Raw genomic sequence first — 25,805 nt, 5'->3', positions numbered from 1 at the left:
CGGTTCCTGCAGCACGATGCCCTAATGCGATAGTTCGGCTTAAACAATTAAGCGATTCCTATCAGCCAGTGGAAAGACCTAGATTGGAATTCATCATGACATTTGAACTTTTATTATGTTGTTTCACACCAGACGCCTTTTAGACCATGATAAGGTGCCCCTTGCATCTCAAACACATGTACATCCCCTTAGGATATCGAGTCTAATAACACTAACAAGAAGAGACAAAATGAATGAAAAGAAACGGAGATAAAGTAAAAAATCATGCGAACAGCTGCTTGTTGTCCAATGGACCTGGTTTGCGCTGGCCTTCTCCCAATCCCAAGTTTGTCCGCTTAGCGAAGCGATCGGTTTGCATGTCTCTGCGCTTCGCGTGGCGGGCTGCCTTGCTAATCCGAATATCGTGACGGACCTGGTTCGGGCTCACGTATTCCTTGTTCTCGTAGATAACAGGACCACCGAAGCTGCCTTCCAGGATGACAATTGGCGTCAAAACGAAACGAGGTCCGACCTCGACAAGAGAAACCTCTGGTAGACCGTCCTTGCCCTTGGGTACAGGCTTCACAGCTTCCTCGCCATCCTCTGACTTCTTTTTGCCTCCAGCTTCGGACTCTCTGATTTCGTACACGCGAATCCAAATCTTGCCGTCGACGCCAAACACACCAATGATACGGTCGATGAAAGGCTTCATTCCCTTGACGCCACGCTTGGGGACGGAGAAGACACCCCGCAGCATCTCCCGGACCAGTCCACGGTATTCGTTGCCTGGCTGGCTCATGACCGGGCCTTGTTCGTCGAATGAGCGATCAAAAACCACAACACCACGACCACCCTTCAAGCAGTTGCCGCTGAATCCAGCATTCAGTTCGCCCATAGTGTGTAAGTTGTTAACGTGGAACTTGAGTGTAGGTCCGTTCGGGGGACGAGCGAGCCAGAGGTACAAATCTTGACCACGCTTGCGAGCCTCAAGGAAGAAAATGACGTTGCATGAATGAAGGTCGGCGAGATCGTTCAGAAGTAAGTTGTATCCAGCGGTCTTCTTTTTAGTATCGAGTTTGCTTTCTTTGTGGGTATGAGGGAGTAGACCAGCAAGGTCGGCGAGTAAGTGACGATGGCTAGAATCAAACCGATCAGCAATACCGTTCTTTTTGTTCAATTCGGACCAAGACAATATGAACATACCGAGATGTGACACCCCTGGAAGTCAACATAAGTACCCGAGTCTTTGGCATATACCCAGCAGCAAGCTGCTTCTTGGCTGATTCCAAGTCTTCTTCTTCCTCCTCTTCGCTGTCGCTTGTATCGTCGGCGTCGGCGAGAAGGTCAGCCATGTCGGCCATTTCTGCGTCTGAGTCGTCCTGCTCTTGCTCTCTGGCAAGCTGCTTAGCCTGCTTCTTGGATACTGACTTATATACTGCCGCCATTGTGAATTGGGAAATAGACTGGTTTAGAGAAAATCTAAGTTGTTGATCGGCGCAGCGAAAAGCTTCCAAAAAAGTTGCGGGCAGAATATTTTTCTAAAGCTCACCGCCTTCCAAATCTTTGTGCCGCAGTTTATCTCTCACGTGATAGTATCGAAAAAGGCAACTCATGATAAGTACGGAGTACCTCTATCAACGTACATACCATTGAGCCGACATTCTAGCAGGGAGTCGTCTTGTTGTGGTCATGTCATACTTACTACAAGTATACAATGATTCAAGATAAATGGAAAAATAATACTGCATAAGGAAGTTCAGCTAAGTAAAAGTATCGCCTTGAACTCTACCAAATATATACACCAGTTTTTTGTGGTGATCTCTTGCTACATTTGTTAGATCTAATTTCGTACTTCATAGCAAGTTGTATCTCACGGGGAGCTTATTTTTGATATGGAACAGTATTTTACATATGCGCGCTAAACCCTTGATTCAAGGATATGAGTTCAACGCCCTTTCCAGACCGGAGAAGCCTTCTTGCGCTACTTTCATGCCTGCCACCCGATTTGCAAAACCTAGTTTTTGTGAAAGGCCCCAAGCATCACCTCGATAAATCAATGCGTATAGCATACCAGCTATAAATGTGTCTCCAGCACCAATAGTACTTACATAGTGTTAGCGAGATTAGTTCAGCAGTGTACTTTTGTCATTTACTTACTCAACAACCTTGAAGTCTGGTGCAGTATAAGCTGGACTGTGAATCATGTCACCAGAACGTGTCTCTAGCGCCACAGCACCTTCCTCACCCCATGTGCAGAAGAGAAATTGCCTGATGTCTCGAGTCAGCCTTTGGGAGACGGCGCAAAGAAACCATGACACTCACGCCTTGCGTGTAATTAGAGATTGCTTCTGGAGGCACTCTTTGGCTGATGTGTAACCATTTCCCTGTTTAACTCTTAGCAAAAAGTTCTTAACATTGTAAGCGCGAGCGAGATTACCTGAGCCCAGCTTTTGGAGTAGAAGACAACGTCAGCTTCCATAGCCAGCTCCTGTAGGCCTTCTCGTCCTGGCTTTTCTACTTCGACACTGATTATCAAAGAAGGAAACTGTTGCCGAAGATATTGTATACAGGCCAGCGTGACATCAGGTATGCGACCCTAGATTTACAATTTATAAGTACATTGATGCTAAAGGATCTCAAAAGAATTGGCGGACCTCAAAATGAAACCATGTGGCCTTTGAACCTAGGTCGTCTGCGATTCGCTTAAACTCCTCGACCGTCATCTCCGGGAGTTCATTATAGTTAACAATAGTCCTGCTCCCAGAGGACTGGCTTTTGAAGATATAACTTGAAGCCGGCTCTGCATATTGCTCTCGATAGATACAATGGGTGAGCTGAACACGAGGCTCAAAGGCAGACTGGATTTGCTGAGTTGCAATAGAAGATTTTGCTGGCAGAACAGCAATAAGATTCAGCGATACCCCTGTTTGCGACGGGCTATGGACGGTCAATTGCTGGAGCACCTCCAGGGTGTTAGGGCAGTTGCCTCCTCTTCGCCGTGAGATATTGGTAGCGCGTAGTTTTTCATCTTCGCCTGGGTAATGAGGGGTTCTGGACAGACATAATGAGCTAGTGTGTACTTAAGCGCCGGGTGAAGGTGGTGCCAACCAACGTTAAGATAGTATCAACATAGCATGCACCTATGGCGACCAAAGACATTGTGGCGGCAAAGTGGTCAAATTTTATACAAAATATCTTGCAGCAATTACTGATACGTAGATGTATGAGCGTTTGTGAGCATGTGGGGAGGAGGGGCAGTCCTTGATAAGATTAGTCATGACCCACCCTACATATCAAACCCTACATTCAAGGCAGACGGAAATTGTTCAGTTTTTCTAGTATAATGTAGGCTAATGTGATAAATCATTTTGTAGCTGACGCTCCTAAGCACTAATCAGCGTTTTAGGCATCGAGTCACCGCTGTAGGCACCTAACAAGGAAAAGTTGTTGCCCCTTACGTAGAATACCATATATGGTAAGTGCAGCGCTGAAGACTGAGAGTGGGCAATAGTCTATCGTAACAGTTTGTATATCCTAATCACACAGACATGGCTCAAAATGAGAGACTAATTCTTAAGCTCCTGAGATGGATTTCTGCAGGAACTAGTACTCCACATACAAAGAACAATGACTATTGAATATATGTATTATTTTCACTATATTCTTGACTGGTAAGGTAGTGCGCAGAATATTTTGACAAGAAACAAAATGTTTATTTATTTATGAGGTCACAATGGTCTCGGCCCCTATGGATATATTTTTGTTGCTTTCATCTTTTACTGACTGTATTAATATTCTCTACAAGACATTCCAAGATCAACAATGTCTGTTTGCCTCCAAGTTTAAGGATATAGTTGATTCAGGGCAAAAACAAATCCACGTGATAATAGTACATAAAGTCACCAACGAAACCCTGTATTTGTTGTGCTCTATTTGCAGTGAAATAGATTCGCCCCAAACTCAGTTTATCTTTCCTGTTAGAGGATTATATTATTAGCTAGAATGGAACAGATGAGACATGCAGGTGGCGTCTCCGGGACTACAAAGCTATCCATTCATTCTTTGTAGATGACAAAGGTACTTTACTTCTCTCAGCTAAGTCTAACAGTAGTATAACAACCTGTCTTTGTTTTTAATTACCGCTCTGCTTAGCAATACTGGATACTTTCAATATATGGGAGGAAGTGGTCTATATATTCCACCTTCTGTGCGCCAAAGTGCATGTTCTTCTGTCAACTTCAGATTTCCAATCTTCTAGCACAACTTGAGCATCTACTAAGTGTTTCATCAGCATAATTAATCTAACTTCATTTTTCGGCTCTCTTCTGTTTGGATTGCAGCCATGACCACCGTCCGACGTAGCAAAGCCATGCCGACTGACGGCCCGACAGTCAAGTTCTTGTATACCATCATCAAACAGCTTGATCTCAAATCAGTAAGTTGACTTCCAGAACTATAACATGTGAGCCAGCTGAGCAGTTGAACAGATTGATTGGGGCCTCGTTGCAAATCAACTCGAGATCTCCAACGGTCATGCAGCCCGAATGCGTTACTCTCGCTTCAGGCAGCAGATGGAAGGCATCACATCAACACCCCGAGCGTCTCGTACCAAAAAAAGCCCGAATAGGTCCAAACTAAGCCCTTGCAAGGCAGACTTGCTGAAAGAAGCCAATTCCCCTGATATGAAACCGGTGCTCAAACAAGAACCTCTGGCATCTTCAAGCGAGCCAACTTCCTATATCAAGGCCGATCCACATGCCCAAGGGTTCCCGGCCTTGGCTGATATCCCCGGCGTCACATATCATATAATATCGGACTCGCCTGCCAGGACAATCACCCCTCCTTACGCCCAAATGACAGTGTCTCCTACTGAATTGACAACGTACAGTGCGACCTCGAGCTTCTTGAGCCCTACAATCGGATTTGAGCGCCAGCCGAGTTCAGCTTACTCCTGGCCTCCTACAAAGTTGGAGTCAGATGAGGATCATAGGTTGAGCGACGTTTTCATCAAGGTGGAAGAACCACAAGTGGAGGTGGTGAATGCAAGCAGCGGCGAGGTGGAGTTCTGTGGCATGTTTGCGCCTGGACTGAATATTGCTAGAGAGCATAAGGGTTGATGAGATCTTTTGTGTACTTGTTTACGTGTCTGTAATAGCTTTCTACACATGTACTTTTAGCACTTTTGTCTTTGATGCTACAACACTATTTTAGAGATGGTTATTGTGTCTTCTAGAATAGATCTGGGCGGCAGGGTCTACGACGGACTCCAAGTAGCATGTAGAAGGAGGTTCGATTTCATGCTTTACTCGTACAGAAACTTATCTACATAATTAGCTTGATACCGAGGTTATTGCACGGACAAGCGAGTCGCTACATATCGAGACCGAGAGCCACCGGTTGCTTCATGAAACCATGTAAGGCCTAGATAAGAGATCCGACTGCCACTGACATGGTAGGCAATAGTAGATAAGAACCTCTACTTGATCTCACATGTAACAATTTAGCTGTAAGGCCTATATGTTTCTTCTTTATTGCATAGAAAGTGATTATGTCGCATCACCTTGTCTCTCTAACACAACTCTCTATCACCGTGATGACAGTCATCTCAATTCACCAAACCAATGACACAATAGTAGGATACTAAACCAACACCCATCAAGCTGGACGAAGTCTGAAATTTTATTCCCAATCACTCCATCCATTGTGTGCAAAAATATACCACTGGTTTTCTCACCTCTTTCAGTGTGTTCCTCACCTACAGTTCGTATCCATTCACCATCACTCCTACGTGCCATTATCACCTCACTTCCAAAGTGAACTGAATACATTGGTGACTTTCCATCATATTATTACTTCCAAGTCAAGTTTCCTACAAACCGACAAATCCCCACGATCAGCCATTGGAGACCATGGCATCCGGCCGGAGCACCACTCCTGAAGAGGGCGAGTTTCTGAACCAGCAAGATGCCCGGTTCATTATCGAGTGCCTGCGAAACATTGACGAGAGTAGGGCTGTAAGCAGATAGTCCACGAACAAGCCTTACTACCATTGGGTTTAGCATTGCTGATATCTATTCAGGTTATTTTGGCCAATGTTGGAGCCGCGTTGGGCTATACCAACACTGCATCTGTTGCCAACAGGTTCCGTGCCCTTCGCAAGCGGTACGGCTTCACCAATCTCGAGGCTACGACTAAGCCGACAAATGCGAGCACTACTTCGACTACTTCTCCCACTGCCCCCTCTGGACAAGGCAAGCGCAAGGGCGCTGGTGCTGGAAGAAAGAAAAACGTGGCCAAAACCGGGGAATCTGAAGACCCCTTCGTCACGGACAACTCCGAGGCCGAAACTATTATCGCGGTTGAGGTTCCCAAGGTCAAGTCAACTCCTAAAAAGGGGGTCAGGAAGGGAGCCAAAGTGACTTCGGCTCCTATCCCGGCTACTGATCTTGGACCCACTAAGGGAGACAAGCATCCTAAGCCAACTTTGGAGCCGAAGATTAAGACTGAGAATGTTAAGGATGAGAGCATTGACGTTAATCTTCTTGACGCGGTCAATGACGCTATGGTGAAGTATGAGGACAGCGAGGGCTTCGAAATGGCGTAGATGGGTATTTTGAATCTACTGGGCATTCGTGAGTCTGACATCGTTCAATATACGGTGCCTACGACAAACATTTCTTAGTCGACGCTGCGTCGCCTTGATTTTATCCTCTACTTCGAAGGGTTTCAGATGGTTGGCGGGGTCCTGCTTATGATTTGTTACATATTGAGAACAAGAGCCGCTGGTTGAATCTTGAAACTACATGAGGCCCAGCTAAAATGATGCCGCAGTGAAAATAGCATCCGTAAGTCATTTAGTAGCATCTGAATATAGAATAAGTAGATCAGAAGAACCACCTTTTATTCAACTTTTGTGTGGCTCAACAGCGAGTCTGGAAAGTGAAGCACATCTAGACAAGAAGAGTCGGCAAATCAACGTACGCATCCTCACTCTACTGTATTCATTCACTGCTCAGCGCATGTCATTGCATCTACCTGTCTTTTGTCTAAGCAACCCCAGTGTTATTTCTCTCTCCATTCTCCTTCGAATCTCTTCCCTTCCAGTTTCCCCCTTCTGTCCACTCAAACATCTCCTACAAGCTTACTGATACGTACTCTCAGAGAGTGCTTCTAGCTGAAGATCTCCTTGGAAAGACCACATCAAACTCGAAAAACCACTCAACATGGCTCCAATCACCGACTCCGAGCAGATTGAATTCCTCCTTAGCTGCGTCCGTCACGCAAACAGCGGCAAGGTAAGAGGGCTCACACGCAGACACTGTTTGGACAGCCGACACATTCCGTCCAAACCTCCACTTGAGCATTCAGAACTGATTACAACGTCATTTTGCATCACTCACAGGTTGATTTCGGAGAAGTTGCGAAAGAATGCAGCATCGTCTCCAGAGGAGCTGCGTAAGTCCTTCCATCCGTTCTCCTATTTTTCTTGTCCAAAACAGGCCTGAGTGGTTACCCAGCGCGAAACGCTACGAGCGACTCTCAAAAGGTCGCAACAACGCCCCTGGCGCTGGATCCTCAGCCGACAGCCCAGTCCCAAGCCCAAAGAAGACTCCTACCAAGTCATCGGTCGCAAAGCGCAAGACGGCACCGAAGACAGCTGCGTCAAAGAAGGCCGCTGCCAAGAAGGGGAAAGCGATGAAGGTGTTTGCCGTTGCCCTCGCGGAAGTATTGGTTAAGCAAAGGACTGACTTGGCAAAGGTTGAAGAGCATTCCTCTGGAGAGGATACTGAGATCGATGAGGCTGTGCTTGGGGTTAGTGATGATGCTTTATTTGATCAATTCTGCATTGCTGACTGACGGTGGGGATGGATATGTGCAGGCTGAGGGGGAGGATTCTGATGAGGATGCTTGAAAGTCTCTCTAGGTGGAGGAAGAAGATTGAAAATGTCTTGTTGGCTTGGCGATTGGGTGTGTTCAAGCTAGGGGTTTTCTGTGTCTTTTTCTCTCTGCAGTCGGAGACGGGTTCATATGCTTCCCAAAGTTTTGAAGATTGGGTGTTTGCTTTGGCATGACGAAGGGGTTCTCCTATCTAATTACGAATCTCCGAAGTACAGAGCGCACATGGACACTTCACGTAAGGAGCGTGTATGGAAGTATGTGCAAAGAGCACTCAGTCCCGCCTTAGGTGTTGCTCTATAACATGCTTTAATTCAGACAACAAACGAGGCCGCTCAGGGGGTATCTGTAGAAAACCTAAACTAAACACAGAACAGAATGCTTCCAGGAATACAGATGGAAGATCATGTCTAGATACATCTTTAAAGAACGAAGCTTGCTATGAAGCAAGTAAATGAGATAACATGCGCAAAACAACAGTGCAGTTGGTAGTCAGTCTTCCTGCGCACTGAAATCTACAACTGTAGCAATGGCTTAGATGTCTGCCATCACAGACTCCAGAATCTTGCGCTTGTACTGGGACAAGGCACGCTCCTTTTTCTGCATCTGGGAGCGAAGCTTTATGTACCGTTGTTTCCAGGTCATCTCAGGAACAGCATTCTCTGCACCATCCACTTCGAATTCGCCATCTGTCGAGCTATTCACATCCGCCAAACTATTGTCCAGGTCCTCTGTCACTCCGGGCGCATTGCCAGTTTTGTTGGCTTCCAGCTTGTTGATAGTGAAACCACCGTAAGTGACCTTCGTCGAGAAATGCAGCCCATGCTTATATTCCTGAAAGATAGTATATGTGAAATTTGACGAGCGTTCCTCAGTGCTAGGTGCCACTGATGCATCGACGGAAGGCGCAGTCGGCGCTTTAATATCTATCGTCATCGCACTCTCTGTTACGCCAGGGTAGCCAAAATGCTGCCCCAGCCCGAGATGCAGAGCTGACAAAAGAACTGGCATCCCCAAAGGCAGTTGAGAATACGAAGCAGTCAAATTAGCGACCATGGACAAAGAGAGTGTTCGGGCCTCTTCAACACTTAAAGGAGTGGGGCGACCAGTTACTCTTCCGTGCAGCAAATCACTGGAGAGCACACGAACAAGCTCATCAGACGAAATGTCTGCATTCGGGTTAGTACTGCGATGTGCACCAGTTGGAGCGTTTGTTGCTGCGCCAGTAGTGTCGTGTGGAGGAGCTGAAGTGCTGTTACGCTGCTGTCCCTCAACTTTAAAAGACGCATTGTTGACGCCGTTCACCATTAGTGTTGGCGGTGTCGCGAGACGGACTGGCGCGCCTGGGTGCTGAGGGACTTGCAGCTGGAGTTTGTTTGGTCTATTACCGCCAGGAAATGGCGTAGGAGATTGCTGGTATTGAGCGTTGGAATAGCGGCCGGAAGGATCTTGGTCTAGGATAATGGAAGGAGGTCTTGCGTTGGAGCTGTGCAAATGGGATGGTTCGGAGCGACTAGGGTTCACTGGAAAAGAGGAAAAGGGACCGGATGTTGTCCCGCGACCGGGAGGTCGTCCCCGAGTTTTCCCAGTAGACGATCCATTGTTGGTCGGCCAGGCAGATGAAACAGCTGGTCCATGACGCCGTTTAGGGCGCGACTTCTCGGACGACGGCGTAACCGCTGACCGAGGCTCCGTAGGAGGAAGAAATACGTCGGATGGATGGTGGCCCCTAGGAAGAATTGCAGAGTGCGGGTAACTTGAAGGTGAAGCCTCTCGCTCAACTGATCTCCACCGAAGGTCCTGGCCTTGTTGAGGAACCGGGTTCCCTGACGGGCCATTCGCTCCAAATGAGGACGTGGCTGCTATCCATGGATCATTAGGCTCGATCTCATCAGGGAAGGCGCTGAATGGAATTGCACTTTGAGGAAAAGTGGCCGAGTGAGCTGGGAATGTACTCGTGTGTAAGATGCCCACAGAGGTATCGAGCTGCGGCCGTTTGGATAATCTATCATTTATACTCTCCCTCTCTTCCGCTCGCTTTCTACCTCGCTTGGGTTTCCACTGAGGGACGAGGGCTCGTAAAGCGAGGTCCTCTTCTAAAGGCACTCCGTCGCGACTCTCGCTGACCACTGCATTATTGGCAGGAAGCTGAGTATAATAAGGATGAGGATGTCCGAGGCAATATTCAAAGAAAGCATCAACATGCATCGCTCGCATCCAGCGCTATGATAATTCAGTAAGGATCCCATAACAGAATAAAACCCAGGACCGACCTTTAGGCGAACAGCATATTGCTGGACCTTTTGCGTGCTTTGCCCCTGCTCCAAATCAGGCGGTTCCACTCCCAACTCGGTCGCCAAAGATATCCACGTTTTCAATTCTTTGCTGTCTAGTTTCCGAATGAGTTCCCAGAGCGTGAAGATACTGAAGCTTTTACCGTCACTCCGTGGGGGGCACCGGAAAGTCTTTCGCAACTCGCTAGTGTCTACAGACAGAGGCACATTTGGATTACAATAGAAAATAAACATCACGTAAGCGTCATCAATGGTTTCATCTGTAATGTCACGGGATGGCAGCGATCGGGACTCTGCTTGGTCTAAGGACTCTCTAGGCGGTTGTCTTTGGCGGAGAGGATCGTACACTGGAGGGGACATCGATGGCCCCGAGCGTGCAGCAGATGATGGGGGAATGGCCGGTCGCGGAACTGTCGGCGAGGATTGTATACTGCGCGGAGTTGCTTTGCGATGAAGTGGGGGAGATTTGGAGGCCGCCATTCGGCTGCGAGCACTGCCTAGAGAGGAAGCGCTCTGTAATCCAGGTTCCAACGTAGGTGGATACCTTGCATACTGTTGAACAACCATCGGCGGCGCCCCTATGTCGCTCCTCTCCGATGGGTTCATGACATTTGGAAACGAGCTTTCCATTGTGAGTCAACAAGCTAATACTCGCTCCCGTAAACAATGGCGCAATATGATAAGGAGGATCGGTGCGTGCTGAGTAGATAGTTGGGTGTCATAGGTACGGGCAAAGGCAAAAGCAAAGATTTCGAATTGAGCGCGTATAGACAGTAGGCTATAATTAGATCGAAATGAGCGCGCTTAGCTTAGGGACCAGCCCAATCGAGCGCATGAGTTGACAAGTATTTATATAGTAGGTAGCGCATACACAATCAATGTCGGAAATTGCAATCCTTGTGGGCAGAAACCTTGGAGGACATAGAGCGCCATCATCACCACGGAATCAGCGGGGGAGAAAAGAGGAGAAGGTGGCTGGAAGAACGGCAGCGCTTTAAAGAAGGCCGATGATAGACTGGGAGGAGCTGACTGTTTCTATTTCGGGATTCCCCTCGATGCCCATCCCGGCCTAGCGTTGTGGCCTCAGGGCGGGGGAGTTGATGCCTGTCAATGCCCTGCTTGGTCTTTGGCCCCAGTCACATGCTCCGCTATCCCTAATTGGGGCTACTTCACCGCGCCTGGATGATCAGGCAATCCATAATCCATTCATCATCATTCAATGACGGATTTTGATTTTCTTATCGATAAACCTGCCCATGAACTCCACCCCTTCCACAGCAGCATTTACCGTCCTTTGACTTCATCAATCTTCCGGTTTCTTCACTTCATTTATACGGTCGCTGCAAAGCCACAGAGTCTTTATCCTTCCTGGTTCTGATGTCGACCCTCGAACTACAGTAGACCTTGGAACTAGTGCCTCCCTTCGAGCTCTCGGTCGAGCGCTGTCGCATTCGCAGATCATGTGCAATTTAATAACTCTCTGCTTCGTCCCTCATTCTTCGTAGGGCGAACCAGCCCACTCGCTATGGCCTCTTCTATAGGCTCATCTCACCGTCGGCCTTTCAAGCAGTCCCGTCCTGTTCGCTCCAGCCGCACGCAGGTTCAATCGTACCATGAAGAAAGCAGCTCAGAAGATCGACTTGATGAAGACCTCAATTCCGACCATGAACAATCCAGACGTCTCTCTCTTTCCTTGCGCCCACGCGATTTGAATCGCATGCCCGTGTCATATCGCGAAGACTCCACGGATGACAATTTCGAAGGGGGTGCAAGCGATGTGGAACCAGAAACTTCAGTGCCCGTTGAAACCTCGAATCGAACATACTCCCTTACCGAACCATCAAGTTACCGCAATTCACGTAGACCCCGACGTAAACGGACTGTGGAAACAAGATCCCAAACTAAACGGTCGAAGAGAACCTCTAATAATAAGCGCTTGGAATTGGGCAGGCCCCTCAATAAACGAAGGAAAGTGGAGGAGGATACTAGCCCGCTCGTGGGCTCTGGTGTCATCCCCCCTTGGCAAGCTCTTCCTTACCACATACTATTTGATATATTCTATAGCGCTGCATATCCCTTAGTGGATGAGAAGACGGCAACCAGAAACAGCTCAGTACAATGGCTTGTGAATGTCTCTCTGCTTTGTCGCACTTTCCACGAGCCTGCGATGGCTGCTTTATACCACTGCCCCCCACTGATACCTCCCGCCAAAGCACACGGACTGCTCAACCTGTTATCCAAACCGCAGGAGTCCCTTTCGACTAATTACGTTAACAAAATTAGAGAATTACATATCGACGCAGAGATCCTTCTATCCTATAAAAGTGGCCCGACCCTGGGATATTTCGAACTGCCAAGGTTGATAGACAGAGCACCCCAAGTGAAAACACTGCGCCTCTATCATAGCGACGACTATGTTGTCGGTCTTCCTCTCTGGCAGAGGACAAAATGGGCTTATCCTGAAAGTCTTTTTACGTCACTTATATCAAGCTCGATCCGCCTGCGCAGTTGGGATTGGAACAGCCGCTTCATGGAAACAAATGCGCTACTTCCATTTATGATGGAAAAACACCTTCAAGCTTCATTCAGCGGTTTACGGGAGCTCAGGTTGCTGCATATTGCCTCGGAAGATTCTGACGTGGATGACCCTGCTGATGTGTCAAATGAGAGGGAAGTTGTCCTTGCGACAGCGCTTAAAGAACTCCCAGAGCTACATCGCTTGGAATTCCTGGAGTGTTCGATTGTCAATGAACATCTTTTGCCCAACTTATCTCCAACGTTGACGTCGCTGACAATAAATAACTGCGATGAAGTAACCACATCAAACTTTAGTGCATTTCTTGCATCCCATGGCCAGCATCTTCGGGACTTGGCTCTAAGTCACAATCGCCATTTGAGTCTGTCTTTCATAGTAGGCCTGGCTCAATCCTGTCGAAGTCTTGAGAAATTCAAAATGGACATCTCAATACATGACTTGTCTAGTTATCATGACGTCGAACCTCACTTCAGGGAGCTTCTCAATAGCTCAGAGGTTCCAACGTGGCCATCAACGTTGCAAGACATTGAGTTGATACAGCTGCGCAAATGGGACGACACGACGGCGGATGTATTCTTCACATCCCTTCTTGATGCAGCTCCTGAATTGAGAAACTTGCGGCGATTAGTGATTAGCGCGATTCTCAAGATTGGGTGGCGCGATCGTGCATCCTTTCGAGAAAAATGGATTGGCAGGCTCGAGAAGGTCTTTTTAAGGCGCAGTGCACTTCCAGATGCCACCCTTAGCACAATTCCTCGTGCCTCTCGGCCGCCAGTACCTGGTAGCTCGACTGCTAGCATAGTTGGGGACAATACCACTACTCGGCCAGATTCTCTCTGTAGTGGATTTTCAACACCCTCGAAACGAAAAAGCGCCCGCCTCGCTCAGCAAAAGCTTTCTGAGCTTGAGGATGATGCTCGTTTAAGCGCATCTCGCCGCCCAACGCCCGACAGTGACGATAATAAAAAGCCGCTCGCTATTCAAGGTATGTGTGACGTGGTTATGGTTCGCATCGACAATCAACGTCCAAGTGAAACACAATTCAATGAGGAAGATTTCCTTGATGATGAAGTGAGTGGTGATGAAGACTGGAATGGAAATGATATGGATGCGGGCGATACAGCACACGCCTGGTAAATGGAGGCTCATTTCTTTTTGTTATCCTCTTCTGCCTGTTTATCTATATATACTGCATTGGGCGAGTGTGCTGTTATGAAGTTGCCATGGTGTGCTTTCTATTATCGGTTACCTGCTTCTTGCTCTGTGCTTCTGTCGGTGTTCTTTTTCATTGCCAGGCTTTTTTTTACCATGTGATACACCCGGGGGTCTATGATGCTTTCAAGGAGTTCGGCTTAGAGTTACAGGTTATTCTGACACGGATGGCGATATTCAGGTGTATGGGTCGGCAGATTCCATTTCTCATCTTCCTGGTAATGGCCTTTTGTTTTGTATTCAGGGTGCTCATGTGGCTGTACTGATGTTACTTGATATATTATTACTCTTGCAGTAGAGACATAATTCCAGGAGGGGTTTGCGTTCAAAGGCATTGCATATATCGAAGAGCTATACTAGATACAACAAGTATTTATGAACCGTAACGACACTTTGCAGTCCTTCCAATCGTCGTCAAATGATATCATGATATAGGGATCACTGCAGCCTCGTTAGCAATGCCCTCTCACTCAAGGTCACCATCACACACACAATTAGTACTGGAACTCAAAGTGTCCATTGTTATTGAAGACACGTTCGTCAAGGTTGACATCGCGCGGCTCCCATGTACCAGCCGGGGTGCGCAATTCGGCGCGGAGCACAGGGACATGTGCACCGCCCTCGAACCCGAAGTGAACGTTTCTGGCAGTCTCGGAGAAGTTCCTTCCACCCCATTGAAAGTGGCCTATGATACAAGTTAGAAGCTAGTCATTCATCGTGGCAAAATGTCAGGAAAGTACCATTCTCGTTTCCGATATGCTCATTTAGATCTACTCGCGCGAAACGCCAGTTACCGTCAGTCTGTCTGAGTTCAGCAGCCAAGAATCTGTTGTCCTCGACACGAACGTCGCGAGCTGAATCCTGGAACATGTTGGCTAAGGGGTTGTTTGTTGAGGATGCTTGTGTGGCTGTGTGATGATGAATTGAGGAAGAAGACTAGAAAACAGACTGAGAAGGACAAGCAGCTGGTATTTATATCTACGTCTCTCACGGGTGGAGCCTCTCCCCCGTATGTCAATCTCGTCAATGCTATACACAATTACACATGGCTTCCAATCATTTGCTGAATTCTGCCTATGATTGACGTCGGTGGGGAGCTGAGATATTGATTTGACTTTGCTGCACTACAACAGGATTAGCTCTGATCCCTTCCCACGGTACCAATTTCCTATTCCCTCAGGCAACAGTTCTGATGGATCCTTGCAGTGAGCAGAAACCGTGTCAGATTGGTTCATCAAGAAATGGTGAGAGACTCCCCCACCTAGTGCGACTATATGGGGTCTCTTGGCAAAACACTTCAGCAGTGGGCCCTGGAGGGGCAGTGATCAGCAGCTGTTGGACGCCCATTTGCTGCGAGACCTTCATCAGATCATGCTTGTTTTCTCTGAGGCAATTAATTCGGGATCTTTGTCCCTTTTACTGCATGGAAACACTTGTCATCGATGGGCATTCTGGGTTTCATTTTCGCTACATCGGGAAAGGCACATCCATAGATGTCGCCAAATGAAGGTCTGCGGCGAAGGGCTGGAAGATGTATCGTATCGATAATGGGGCGAGGGGTATAAGGCTGGCCGATTGGACTCCGCGTGGGTGCAGAAATGAGATCTTGTCTGATATCGCAATTCTTTGTTTTTGTTTTTCCTAAAATTTAGCCCTACGTTAGGGAAGCGCTAGGTTACCTCTTCTGGTAAAAGATCGAATCCCTGAAACTCCTCTTCAAGTGATTTGATATACCCAGAACTACCTATTTTTTGTGAGGCCTCTAATATTTCTTTTTCTTTTTCTTTCCCTCATCTTCCGTTATCGTTTCGCCCCTCCCGTTTCAACCCTCTCACCGACTTCAGAGCGAGCCAGTCCTCTATTAACGAAACCCGCCGGACCCACTTGGGATGCATTAAATAGTCCTACTTAGTCCATGATAGCGTCACCTAATATAACCTTGTGGCGCTCTTATGTAGGGTTATGACTGTGGCGCCTACATAAACAATGTGTTGCAAAGCCATCAGCGCATCCAAAACGTCGTCCACAGTGCTTGAAGATTCTAACTGGCCATTAGATTCTTTTTTTTTTGGCACGATCCTCGGACACTATGCATTCTGAAACATCGATCCTCGGTATCTGGGAGATTCTAGGGAAAGCACCCACTTGCCGCTCTGGACATTGTACGACTACCCCTCCTACGTACTCGGGGAATTTCGGCCGGTATAGGCGCTTGTTTAGTAGGCTAGTATTCTAAAATAAGTACTCACATCTGGTATCAGGTGGAGTACGTGCATTCCTCGTAGACGCCTTGTTGCCGCTTCAGAGTACGTATCCTCTGCGATGGCACATTTCGAACCCAGGAGATGAGACGCACTAGCAGATGATTGGGTTCGATCAGCTCGAGATAAACTTTACGTAGGCGCTCTGACAGGATGACTTTCGTCTCATTCAGAACCCAGGAATTGAATGGCTGGTTGCAACGGCTTGGAGTGTCAAACATATCATCTCGTTTATGGATGAATTGCGTGTGGCTGGCGGACAGGCTACCGCTCAGCTGCATGTAGCGCGGTGTAGTGTGTGTGCATCCTCATGTCACAGGTGTAATATACGTAAGGCATCTCGGATGCTAGTATCTCCATATATGGTGCAACGTGGAATGAAACGTGACGCTGAAATACTAGACTCTATGTATGATTCACTCAAGTCATTGTCGCCAATCCGACATGAGGACCTTTGGCGGGATTCCTGCGATCAATGGCCCCGTAAGATTGGCGGGGTTGTCGGTAGTAGGTCTAGCAGCTTGACTACGAGCAGATCGCTTACGTTCTGCTGTACACTAAATTACTGGAATGAAACAACAGCCTCTAACTATTACATAACCTAATGTAGATTCTGGGTCTATGACGGATATTGCCGAGGAAGAAAATAATGGAACACTAATATAGTGGAAGTCAAAGACTGTAAGTCTGTAACGCTATCGTGTATGGCCAACCCTTTGTTTTGCGTTTTCTGTGTTCATGGATGAAGATGTACAATGGGGCTCTAGGAAAAGCTGCTTGGATTGGTGTATCATGCGCTGTACTTGAAGGGAACAGATCAGACAGTCTTGCGTTGCTGGTAGCTTGGCCAATCAAGGCCTTTGTCTCATGCAGCAAGGTCTCATTGAGGAAGTCTTATGGCGATCATATGCTGATATTGCTTCATGCATCTGGAGTATCTGGAGTATCTGTGACGGTTGTAGTGGTTGTAGTGGTTGTAGTGGTTGTAGTGTGTGCGGTGTCCGTGCCAGTAGTGGTATTATCGATACAAGGCAAACTTTCCTATTGTTCAAAGCAGCTTCTTGTGTATATGACTCGAGGAGTAGCCCATGAACAGTAGGTATTCATGAAAGAAAACTTTACTACTACAATAAACTAAATTTGATGCATAATGGTAGGTAGTGTACATTTGGAGCGCCATGGACACCTTATCTAGTATATACCGGTAGGTACTTATGCCCCTCAAAAACCCTAGGAAAGAAGTTGGTAGTGAGTAGCCTAGAAGTTTTATTTGGACACCTTTACACAGTTGCGCAGCTCTAACATGACTCTATCCTCAACATATACAATCTTCATAGATCGTTAGAACTACACACACGGATGTATCGCCAACAAGTTCTGGTGGTTTGGTAACATTGACCCTCTTCCACCTGGGAAATTTTGTGTTGACAATATCAGGGCAGTCTGGGATAAGAGAGGGTCTTGAGAGGTAGTATCGTTGAATCCTAATAGGCGTCGAATATTGCTGCTAGCAGCGACTCCTGCGTTGACCTCGTTGCCGAAGTCGCATTGAACAATGTTTTGTTCCGGTTGAAGTGTAGTATTTTATCAGTGCCATGGTCCTATATCAAACCCAACTGGAAGTAGATGTGGCCTTGCTATCCACAAAATTTCTATTCATTTTAGGAAGGGGTTGTTACTTCAATCTGAGTGAATATCTGGTTTTCCTTCAAATTCTTGAAAGCCGTATTAAGTATTGTTGGATCATAGTGGTAAGTTGGGTAACTGAGAAAAGAACAACACAATCTCTGAAGATACCAGGATAAATCGGATATTTGAACTTTCACAGCCAACATTGAGTCTAGGCTCGGAAGACCATCGAGCAACCGTCTGTTTGCCTTTGCTCTGCAATCTCGTAGGCAACGCGAGTAACAGCAGCACTTATCTCTGACTGAAAGTGAATGAATGGGCCCCCTCATTCTCTCCTCACAGCCTGTGTCTTGACTTCAACCACATCCTCTTTTCTAAAACACCCTCTTTTCTACCTCCTGTTCCCTCCTCTTCTCTGCACCGTCTACGCCGTTCGACTCCATACTCATGTACAGAGCAACCAAACAGCGACTTGTCGTCTGAACTACTATCCGCTCTAATCACATCAATCTTGTCTTGGTGTATACTACCAATCAAAATGCCTATCAATTGGACTGATCCGCAGGCTGATGCCAAAGTGAGCTTATCGATTTCCTACCTCTATTCCGGTGAAGCTTCCAAGTAGACTAATCAAACGCTATATAAAGCTTCTGGTCGGCATCATCACCCTGCATAATGTCAAGCTCGACTACAAAGCTTTAGCCGAATACATGGGTCAAGGTGTGTTATACGTCTCAACCCGTCAAAGAACACAAGAACTAAGCCAAACTGCAGGCTGCACATCTAGTGCCATTCAGCACAGAGTCCAGCGTATCAAGGAGAAATTCCGTATTGATCCTCCTGCGGAAGGTACTGCTACTGGTACTTCTCCTGGCTCTGCTCCTCAGCCGGACGAAGGCAGTGCTCCCGATTCGTCTCCCACAAAGCCCAAGAGAGGAAGACCGGCGAAGAGAGGCGCAAAAGGCTCCCCTTCTAAGAAGGCTAAAGCCAGCGTTGAGCATGATTCTGCTTAGGATTGTGGATAATTTCGTGAATATCTGGAGATGCGCAGAGAGTTGTTGTTTTCTTTGGGACTGTGAACACGGCCATTGACGTTAAATAGTTTACGGATAGGTAGTTTTGTGGCATCTCTTGGTAGCTTGCTTTATTGAATTCGAAGGATATTTCTGGTCGTGTGCCTGCTTGTTCCTTTTCTTTTCTCCTCTTTCTTAGTAGGCTACGACTTTTGCAGTTTTATAGCTGCAATTTCTACTCTTTACATGGTGGACATGGAACTAAGCAATGCTTAATATTCCCATGATCCTTGATACTGCAACCGTCAACCACCGCAAATAATTCAACTCCCGTGCTTGATCCGCAAAACTATCGACAATAAATATCGGCCACGCATTGAGCGCCTGCAAAGGAAGGAAACAAATCAATCAAAGATCAAGCCATCAAGAAATCCTCCTCCACCTTAATATGTTCTTCGGGGAAATACTCCGAGATCTCACTGTCCAACTCAGTCTGGCTCCCCTCCTCCTCACCATAGGTACTAACCATACCAGGAGGAAGAACACTGGCCCTACGGACACGCTTTGAAGGAGACTCATCCATAAGAACAGCATCATCATCCACCGGCTCGGTCTTAAGTGACACACCGGCGTGGCCCTGGTTTACACCAGCAGAAGCAGGCCTGAGCGGCTTTTTTACCGGGGTCCCTTCGCCTTCCTCCTTAACAAGCACATCCCCATCATCACCAAAAACGTCATCAAACTTAGAAGCATTCTTACGCTTTGCAGAAGTTGGAGTCTTAGGGATGGCCGTCGCATTTTTGCCTCTCTTGCGGGGAGTCGCCGTTGCACTGCCAGGGTTGGTACCGGCTCCCTTTCCGATACTGAAGTGGCCATCGGCGCCGTTGTTGGCTGCCTTTACCATCTGGCGCATTTTGACCAGACGTTCGGTGATGGCTCGGGGGGTGGGGCGGTTGCTGGAGTCTGTACCGGCTATTCAAGTTTTGTGCTGTTAGTATACATGTCATGGATGTTGTTGAGGCTTGGGTGAGTACTTACGCCAAGCTTCGGCGACCCTCTTGGTGTCGACGGATAGATCATGAGTTTCCAGGATCTTCAGAAGAAGCTGTAATTGTTAGATCTTTTCTCAGCGTCGAAGCTGTGGGTAGGGTGGGCTTACAAGCTGGTCGTTTTCAGGAGTCCAACGCATGGGCATCTTGGCGTCTCAATAGAGACTGCTTCGAGGTTGGATATGTAAGTTGAGTTGTGAGATTAATAGTAGAGCATAAGCGTGTGCTTGGGTGAGAAGGGCTGGGTAGTAGAGGGGCGCAAGGAGAAAAAGTGAGAGAAGGTCTGTAGTAGAAGAGTAACAGAAGAGTGGGAGAGGGGGGAAGAAAAGCAGAATCAGGTATAGTGACAAGGCTCTGTGACCTGTGAGTGAATAATTAACTCGATGGGATTGCTTTGCCGTTTCGGAGTGTGATTGACCCTCAGCTAGTGAAGAAATGCTAACGTACCTAATAATTCAGCCTCCAAGCATCTTCGATATTTTGACCAAGACTATCTTAGCAGCCAATTCCACAGCCAAGACAAGTGACTTCTGGATTCAACTCGGCGTTTCTGATGAGCCCAGGTGATCAGCTCAGCATTCACTTTCTTGGATATCTCGTTTTTCCTTACTTTATGTCTTTGCCACTGGTTATCCTTTGCCAGATACAGCCGTCTTCATTCCTTCACCAACGTCCAAACTTGTCTCAGAGCCCTGACTTGAATACTGCATGCCCTTTACTGCACCGAAAAATTCACTATTGACGATTGTGATTATTCTGGTTGAAAGGACAGACTTCTCCTCTTGGAGGAAGAAATAGTTTCTTGAAAGATTCCTCTTTCTCAAGAACCCTCTCTACAAAGTCTAAGTGAACTGAACAGCCCTTCCTCTACTTCTCGTATTCTCGGTCAAATCTTCCGTCTTGTCCACAGCTAAGCAAGCAACTTTGATCTCCCACCTGTGACGAACTGCTTAGAGCTTTCGCAGGCCCATTCTACTTACTTCCATTACCCTCTTGGGCCCAATCTTCAGCATCAAGCCAGCCCCTCCACATCACTTGATACCTTAGTCAACATGGTGGTGAACTGGAAGAACCACGAGAGCATAGACCGTCTCATTGCATCTCTACTTGCAGCCCACCCAGATCTCAAGGTAGCCGTCGTCATCATCCTAATACAACCCCGGTGTAAATACTAACTTTCACACCCAGCTCGACTACCACGCCATGGCTCTCTTTTTTGGACAAGGATCGACATATGACTCTATCGAGGGCCGATTCCGCCGCTATCGCAAGATAGCAGACGAGCTGAGAGACGAAGCCCACAGCCGTGGCATCACAGATATCCCCCGCAATGCAGGGCGCAACTATACATCAGGTAGAAGCGCCACTTCAACCCCTAGAACTCCTCGAGGCCCACGTGGCATCACCAAGAGCACCCCATCATCCAGCAGGAGCAGAAATTGTCACCAGACCCCAGCCAAGCGAAATACCAAGCCTGGTAGATCTGCCATGGATGCAATCTATGTCGATGATGTCGATACAGAGGAGGAGTCGAAGATTAAACCTGAGATTCCTAGTGTTCCTTCTGACAGCGGAGAGGACGATGTCAAGGTTGTTGATTCTCCAAGCATCAAGATTAAAAAGGAAAGAGTTGAGCACAATACGGCTGGTCTCTTTTCTGCCATGACTCCCAAAAAGGAGGAACAAACTAGCGGCTTTGGACCCAGTGCAGTGTCGACCCCTGCACGTGGTATTCAGGGTCATGACGGAGCCCGTTACCCTGTCGCGATGAATGAGGATCCATTCAGTATGATCAGAGATTACTTGAAACATGAGCACAGCGGCAACATGGACGACATTTATCGCGGAGCAGCTTAAGTTCTCTTCATGCATGCTCTATTATCCGTTGCTTTTGATGGAACTTATGTGCACCAATTCCACAAAATCACTATCCAAGTTTCTCTTTACTTTCTACCTATCTTCTCTGGGTACAAAGGGGAAAGTTTGATGCTATCAACCTGAGGTAAACAAGACAAACGATTTGTGTGACTGTCGCACTGGCTGACATGTCACAGACAGGGGCAAAAGGAACTGAGTAATAAGTGTCAATATATGCATTTCAGTTGTTACTATTGGGTTTGGTTGCAAGATACATGTCAAAAGATATGTAGATAATGTTAATCTCAGGAAGAAAATGAAATTGATAAAAACAGTCTTCTGTCACAAAGCGCCGGCCCTCGGCTTAGCTCATCGGGTTACTCAGTCTTCCAGCTTGGCTCTTGCTGTCACATACTGACGGTCATTAACGGAGTGATATTATATACTTTTCTAACGAGTACACGCTCATAATTTTGCTCCCTTGCCACGGGTTCGAAGCTCCGAAACATATACTACATGGTTACTCAACGCAAGAATATTACCTTCTTCATCGAGAATCTGGATGTTGACGTCGTACCGGCCATTGGCAACCAAATGCGAGTTTGACCGAATCATGACCCACTGCGTAGATGGGTCTGGACGCTTTTTGAATTCTACTGTCATACACAGGGTGGATAACGCATACTTGAAGTAGAATCCTGCTTGGTGCGTTGCAGGAGGTTGCAACGGCTATCTCAACAGTCAGATACTGCCAGCTATATACCTTCTATACGGAGGACGCGTAACCGCTTACCATGTCTGACAACAAAGCCAGATGAAGAAGGTCGGAGATGTTAGAGCCATCGCGGAATGACACCCACACCTCGCGGTGATGACCCCCGACACGGTGGCCCCAAAGGCCATTGGCTGCTTTCGGTGAAACCCAATTCAGTTTACTCGTCACTGGGGTTGAGTCGACCACGGGGTCGTCAATCTTGACACACTCGGTGCGTCGGTTCGGAAGTGGGACAGCGAAAGCCGGCTTACTGTGTTGCGTAAGGCCTTCCTCTTTCGAGATGTTGGCGCATGTAACGATCCCCACGGTAGCAGGAGTACTTGGTTTCCCGGACGCTGTAGTTCTCGCTACTTCTACCCTTACCACGCACTGCCGAGAAGAGACCCGGAGGTGTTTGCAGGTCACCACCACCTGTCCAGGAGAAACCATGTGCAGAAACTGCACGAAGACATGGATGGGGTCGGGAAACCGTTCTTCGCCAAATTCAAGGGCGTTCAACTTTTGTGCGGCGGAAAGCATTAATGCATTAAGGTAACCACCCAGTACAGAGCTGCTCTAGTCAGTCTTTTTACTCGACTGGTTAGCTTGCTTCCACGCTGTCGGACATACTGTTGTGTGCACCATTCTGGGGAAATGTTTGCCACGAATTGATCTCGTGTACCTTTCTCAAGAGCTATGGATGACACTGCCTGCAACAAGGGGGAGGCGGATATGGGATGAGACGCCATTTCCGATCGGTCAATAGTTCAGACGGGGTTTTTCAGGGAGAGTTCAATTCAATACAGTGTCTTGAAAATGTCCACGCCTTCAGATCAGGGACAAGCCCGCTGGGGTTCTAGCTGCATATGTAGTGTCGCAATCATTTAACGATTTAGTGACACAGAAAATTGCCGAGGCGTGGGTTTTCTGCGCTTTTGACCAAATTGCAGCGATCAGCAGCAAAGGGTGCTACTAAGAGAAACCATTGACTCGTGGGCAGTTGGCAGCAAATTACCCTAATTGAGACGAAGCGAGTAGCGTTGTCGACGGCGAGACCTCGATCCTCTCGTACCCTAGTTTGGGAGGGTTGATCCTTGATATTGCCGAACGCGGCGTGATGAAGAATGTGACCCCTAATCCAGGAGTATACCTCGTCTATTATTAATTTCCGAGTACGCCGAACGGTAGAGAATGGTGAGGCACAAAGTACTAGTCAGATGGAGATACATATTTTATTGAGCACAGCCGAGGTAGTGTACAAGTACTTCGCCTGCGCAGCCCCTGAACGAATGGAGAAGCAATGATGCAACGAGTCAAGTCGCCTCCCCCCCTCATAGTTCGGCGGAGACATGGATTCCCAATCGGGAATGAAAGCGGAGGACACGCAGGATTTCCATGTAACTTTTCGAATTGGGATGCGAAATGAGGTTCGTCAAATCACTTGGATCGTGCCCAAGATCAGATGTCGAGGCAGACATGGAACCCAAAGTACGGTACCATGTATCGGTAATTAATGATCCTTCCCCATCCCTGATCGGGTAATATTGGTATGTTCTTTCTGGCCCGCGGCGGTGAACGAAACAACAGGAAACCCGCAGTCCACAGCTTCGGTTGGAGGGAAACCCCATACAACTAATAACAACTAAATAACTTATCCCGTAGATCAGGTTCGATCGGCTCTATTAGGCAGACTTACATTCCCACTCCAAGATCAGGAGAAAAAATAGGAGGCTGAGGATCGTTCCATACTAATTCGCTGCCCAACGATCACGTGTCGGCACACGGACGCGGCGCGAAAGTTTTCGGGGGGCGAAAGATTGATTTTCTTCTTCTCCGATCCTCCCGCAATGTCTTTCTCTCCGACCCACGATCTCAAGAGGAGGAGGAACCGTGAAGGGTTTTCGCACAAGAAGTCATGGCTTTGGTACAATCCTTAGAAGAGTCGGCCTCGTCAGAATCGATTTGGAGACACCTTCGTGGCCATCATGGAATAAGCAAGACATCGTTCAATGTCCCCGCCAGAATTACCGATCATCCTTCCACCCCAACGGAATCAAAAGTCACTTCCGGTTTACTCTACAACGATGTCGCAGTTGAACACTCCGGTCGGGGGATTCAACTCACTGTTAACGAGCAACAATGCCTCATAAGTTTGTGTAGAAATATGATGGACCATTACGAACTGGGACACTACCCAAAAAGTTTCTGGATTCGCATCTCCGCGGCACTACAGGAGCAAACTGGCCGCCGATATTCGTGGCAGTCATGTCGACGACGCATTATCGGCTATATCACGAAACGCAAGGCGTACTGGGCTGCTTACAAATATAATCACATTCCGGAGTGTGACATGCACAGCGAAGTCGCAGACGACGTTGATTCCTGGATGGGCTCGTGCGATAGAAAGTTGGGACGGCCTGTGCGCCATGAAGTCGCCTTGAAAGCGGCCGAAAAACCCGAAGAAGCCCCGCCACTTCGGGGATCAGTTCAGCAACTGATCAAGTACACTCGGGTCTCAAATTGGGTTGAAAGCCTTCCGCCACCCGCAGAGATGGACCCTTTACCAACGAAATTCGGCATTCCTTCATTGAGCTGGTGCCCGCCTTTCTCGAGTCACCAGTCATTTTCCCATACCCAGTCTCCGAGCCAATCACCGGTGCTCAACGAGATCTCTATGTACCGTCAGCGGGCGGGCGCTCCTCGTGGCATTCATCTCGCACCGTCTAACACTCCCTCCTACAGAGGCCAGCCTACGGAGCAACAGGAGAGGCCGAAACTCTCCCCATTAACCAATGGTGCCGTTCAACCTCAGGCTTCTCCAGGCGTTGTCCCTGAGACATCTCACAACACTCAGGCCGGCAACAAACGACCTCGTGACGACGATGACAACGATGACGCAGCCCATGATCGTCCCGCTCATCGTCTCCGTCAAGACGAGCCCAGCCATCCATCGGCCACCATAACTCTGAACCAGGAATCTGCTTTGAACGGCACGACAGCCGTAGACAGTTCTGTCGAGAACACGTTTGGCAAACTCTGGGAGCGAGTTGCACCACTCTTCAAGGATCCTGTTCTGGCCCAGGGCCCCGCGGCATTGAAATCCGAATCCATCATGCGCGATTTATTCAGCGAAATTGGAACGGCTCTAACTAAAGCCTTTACGAGAATGAGAGAAGACAATGACGAACCTGAGAAGATCTGAAACGCATACGGAACAATTTTTTTCTTATCTTTTTTTCTTTGGTTAAGGCGCACTCAGCGGTATAGTTCTCATCTCTGCGTTTTCTTACGACACCGCCCTTCTCTCAAATCTTCCTTTTCATCC

General features: G+C 47.8%; 13 protein-coding genes across 13 annotated transcripts; 7 read left to right on the top strand and 6 right to left on the bottom strand.

Moving 5' to 3' along the window:
* Positions 1–262: 262 nt before the first annotated feature.
* F9C07_907 (RNA-binding protein required for biogenesis of the ribosomal 60S subunit) lies at positions 263–1,424 on the bottom strand (the record flags this gene model as incomplete). Its single annotated transcript, XM_041288523.1, has 2 exons — positions 263–1,115; positions 1,183–1,424. 2 exons carry the CDS (start codon positions 1,422–1,424, stop codon positions 263–265), a joined length of 1,095 nt encoding a protein of 364 aa, XP_041141025.1.
* A 56-nt stretch (positions 1,425–1,480) lies between these two features.
* F9C07_2279243 (putative ketohexokinase) lies at positions 1,481–3,284 on the bottom strand. Its single transcript, XM_041288524.2, has 6 exons — positions 3,092–3,284; positions 2,634–3,030; positions 2,417–2,575; positions 2,302–2,363; positions 2,137–2,247; positions 1,481–2,082 (listed from the first exon to the last, which is right to left on the bottom strand). Exons 1-6 carry the CDS (start codon positions 3,136–3,138, stop codon positions 1,911–1,913), a joined length of 948 nt encoding a protein of 315 aa, XP_041141026.1. The 5' UTR covers positions 3,139–3,284; the 3' UTR covers positions 1,481–1,910.
* A 1,037-nt stretch (positions 3,285–4,321) lies between these two features.
* On the top strand, positions 4,322–5,096 carry F9C07_905 (uncharacterized protein; the record flags this gene model as incomplete). The annotated part of the gene is made up of 2 exons (XM_041288532.1): positions 4,322–4,414; positions 4,467–5,096. The coding sequence occupies 2 exons, from the start codon at positions 4,322–4,324 to the stop codon at positions 5,094–5,096; spliced, it is 723 nt and encodes a 240-aa protein (XP_041141027.1).
* A 792-nt stretch (positions 5,097–5,888) lies between these two features.
* F9C07_904 (uncharacterized protein) lies at positions 5,889–6,583 on the top strand (the record flags this gene model as incomplete). The annotated part of the gene is made up of 2 exons (XM_041288533.1): positions 5,889–5,993; positions 6,059–6,583. 2 exons carry the CDS (start codon positions 5,889–5,891, stop codon positions 6,581–6,583), a joined length of 630 nt encoding a protein of 209 aa, XP_041141028.1.
* Positions 6,584–6,800: 217 nt separating this feature from the next.
* On the top strand, positions 6,801–7,981 carry F9C07_1058784 (uncharacterized protein). Its single transcript, XM_071507448.1, has 3 exons — positions 6,801–7,274; positions 7,382–7,434; positions 7,497–7,981. The coding sequence occupies exons 1-3, from the start codon at positions 7,203–7,205 to the stop codon at positions 7,834–7,836; spliced, it is 465 nt and encodes a 154-aa protein (XP_071365690.1). The 5' UTR covers positions 6,801–7,202; the 3' UTR covers positions 7,837–7,981.
* Positions 7,982–8,409: 428 nt separating this feature from the next.
* F9C07_902 (putative ARS binding protein Abp2) lies at positions 8,410–10,799 on the bottom strand (the record flags this gene model as incomplete). The annotated part of the gene is made up of 2 exons (XM_071511852.1): positions 8,410–10,098; positions 10,149–10,799. 2 exons carry the CDS (start codon positions 10,797–10,799, stop codon positions 8,410–8,412), a joined length of 2,340 nt encoding a protein of 779 aa, XP_071365689.1.
* A 544-nt stretch (positions 10,800–11,343) lies between these two features.
* F9C07_2279238 (uncharacterized protein) lies at positions 11,344–14,231 on the top strand. Its single transcript, XM_041284179.2, has one exon. It carries the CDS (start codon positions 11,695–11,697, stop codon positions 13,840–13,842), a length of 2,148 nt encoding a protein of 715 aa, XP_041141031.1. The 5' UTR covers positions 11,344–11,694; the 3' UTR covers positions 13,843–14,231.
* F9C07_2279237 (Cyanovirin-N) lies at positions 14,232–14,855 on the bottom strand. The gene is made up of 3 exons (XM_041288526.2): positions 14,658–14,855; positions 14,408–14,602; positions 14,232–14,358 (listed from the first exon to the last, which is right to left on the bottom strand). Exons 1-2 carry the CDS (start codon positions 14,785–14,787, stop codon positions 14,412–14,414), a joined length of 321 nt encoding a protein of 106 aa, XP_041141032.1. The 5' UTR covers positions 14,788–14,855; the 3' UTR covers positions 14,232–14,358; positions 14,408–14,411.
* A 3,490-nt stretch (positions 14,856–18,345) lies between these two features.
* On the top strand, positions 18,346–18,820 carry F9C07_899 (uncharacterized protein; the record flags this gene model as incomplete). The annotated part of the gene is made up of 2 exons (XM_041288535.1): positions 18,346–18,384; positions 18,455–18,820. The coding sequence occupies 2 exons, from the start codon at positions 18,346–18,348 to the stop codon at positions 18,818–18,820; spliced, it is 405 nt and encodes a 134-aa protein (XP_041141033.1).
* Positions 18,821–19,235: 415 nt separating this feature from the next.
* On the bottom strand, positions 19,236–20,015 carry F9C07_898 (uncharacterized protein; the record flags this gene model as incomplete). Its single annotated transcript, XM_041288527.1, has 3 exons — positions 19,236–19,792; positions 19,859–19,925; positions 19,980–20,015. 3 exons carry the CDS (start codon positions 20,013–20,015, stop codon positions 19,236–19,238), a joined length of 660 nt encoding a protein of 219 aa, XP_041141034.1.
* A 906-nt stretch (positions 20,016–20,921) lies between these two features.
* F9C07_897 (uncharacterized protein) lies at positions 20,922–21,726 on the top strand (the record flags this gene model as incomplete). Its single annotated transcript, XM_071511846.1, has 2 exons — positions 20,922–20,993; positions 21,052–21,726. 2 exons carry the CDS (start codon positions 20,922–20,924, stop codon positions 21,724–21,726), a joined length of 747 nt encoding a protein of 248 aa, XP_071365688.1.
* A 465-nt stretch (positions 21,727–22,191) lies between these two features.
* On the bottom strand, positions 22,192–23,020 carry F9C07_896 (thioesterase-like superfamily-domain-containing protein; the record flags this gene model as incomplete). The annotated part of the gene is made up of 2 exons (XM_041288528.2): positions 22,192–22,455; positions 22,520–23,020. 2 exons carry the CDS (start codon positions 23,018–23,020, stop codon positions 22,192–22,194), a joined length of 765 nt encoding a protein of 254 aa, XP_041141036.2.
* Positions 23,021–24,395: 1,375 nt separating this feature from the next.
* Positions 24,396–25,682, top strand: F9C07_895 (uncharacterized protein; the record flags this gene model as incomplete). The annotated part of the gene is made up of 1 exon (XM_041284180.1): positions 24,396–25,682. One exon carries the CDS (start codon positions 24,396–24,398, stop codon positions 25,680–25,682), a length of 1,287 nt encoding a protein of 428 aa, XP_041141037.1.
* Positions 25,683–25,805: the final 123 nt, after the last annotated feature.

The sequence above is a fragment of the Aspergillus flavus genome, chromosome 1 (genome assembly GCF_009017415.1).
Source record: "Aspergillus flavus chromosome 1, complete sequence".
In the NCBI taxonomy this organism is placed as follows: domain Eukaryota; kingdom Fungi; phylum Ascomycota; class Eurotiomycetes; order Eurotiales; family Aspergillaceae; genus Aspergillus; species Aspergillus flavus.
This window is presented reverse-complemented; position numbering and strand designations above follow the sequence as displayed.

Excerpts from the sequence above, each read along its gene's own strand:
- F9C07_2279243 (XM_041288524.2), bottom strand. The coding sequence starts at position 3,138 with ATGTCTTTGGTCGCCATAGGTGCATGCTATGTTGATACTATCTTAAC. Across the intron at positions 3,031-3,091 it reads TATGTTGATACTATCTTAAC|AACCCCTCATTACCCAGGCG; the intron begins GTTGGTTGGCAC and ends ATGTCTGTCCAG. Across the intron at positions 2,364-2,416 it reads ACTCCAAAAGCTGGGCTCAG|GGAAATGGTTACACATCAGC; the intron begins GTAATCTCGCTC and ends AGAGTTAAACAG.
- F9C07_1058784 (XM_071507448.1), top strand. The coding sequence starts at position 7,203 with ATGGCTCCAATCACCGACTCCGAGCAGATTGAATTCCTCCTTAGCTGC. Across the intron at positions 7,275-7,381 it reads GTCACGCAAACAGCGGCAAG|GTTGATTTCGGAGAAGTTGC; the intron begins GTAAGAGGGCTC and ends CATCACTCACAG. Across the intron at positions 7,435-7,496 it reads ATCGTCTCCAGAGGAGCTGC|CGCGAAACGCTACGAGCGAC; the intron begins GTAAGTCCTTCC and ends GTGGTTACCCAG.
- F9C07_2279238 (XM_041284179.2), top strand. The coding sequence starts at position 11,695 with ATGGCCTCTTCTATAGGCTCATCTCACCGTCGGCCTTTCAAGCAGTCC.
- F9C07_2279237 (XM_041288526.2), bottom strand. The coding sequence starts at position 14,787 with ATGTTCCAGGATTCAGCTCGCGACGTTCGTGTCGAGGACAACAGATTC. Across the intron at positions 14,603-14,657 it reads GCATATCGGAAACGAGAATG|GCCACTTTCAATGGGGTGGA; the intron begins GTACTTTCCTGA and ends CTTGTATCATAG.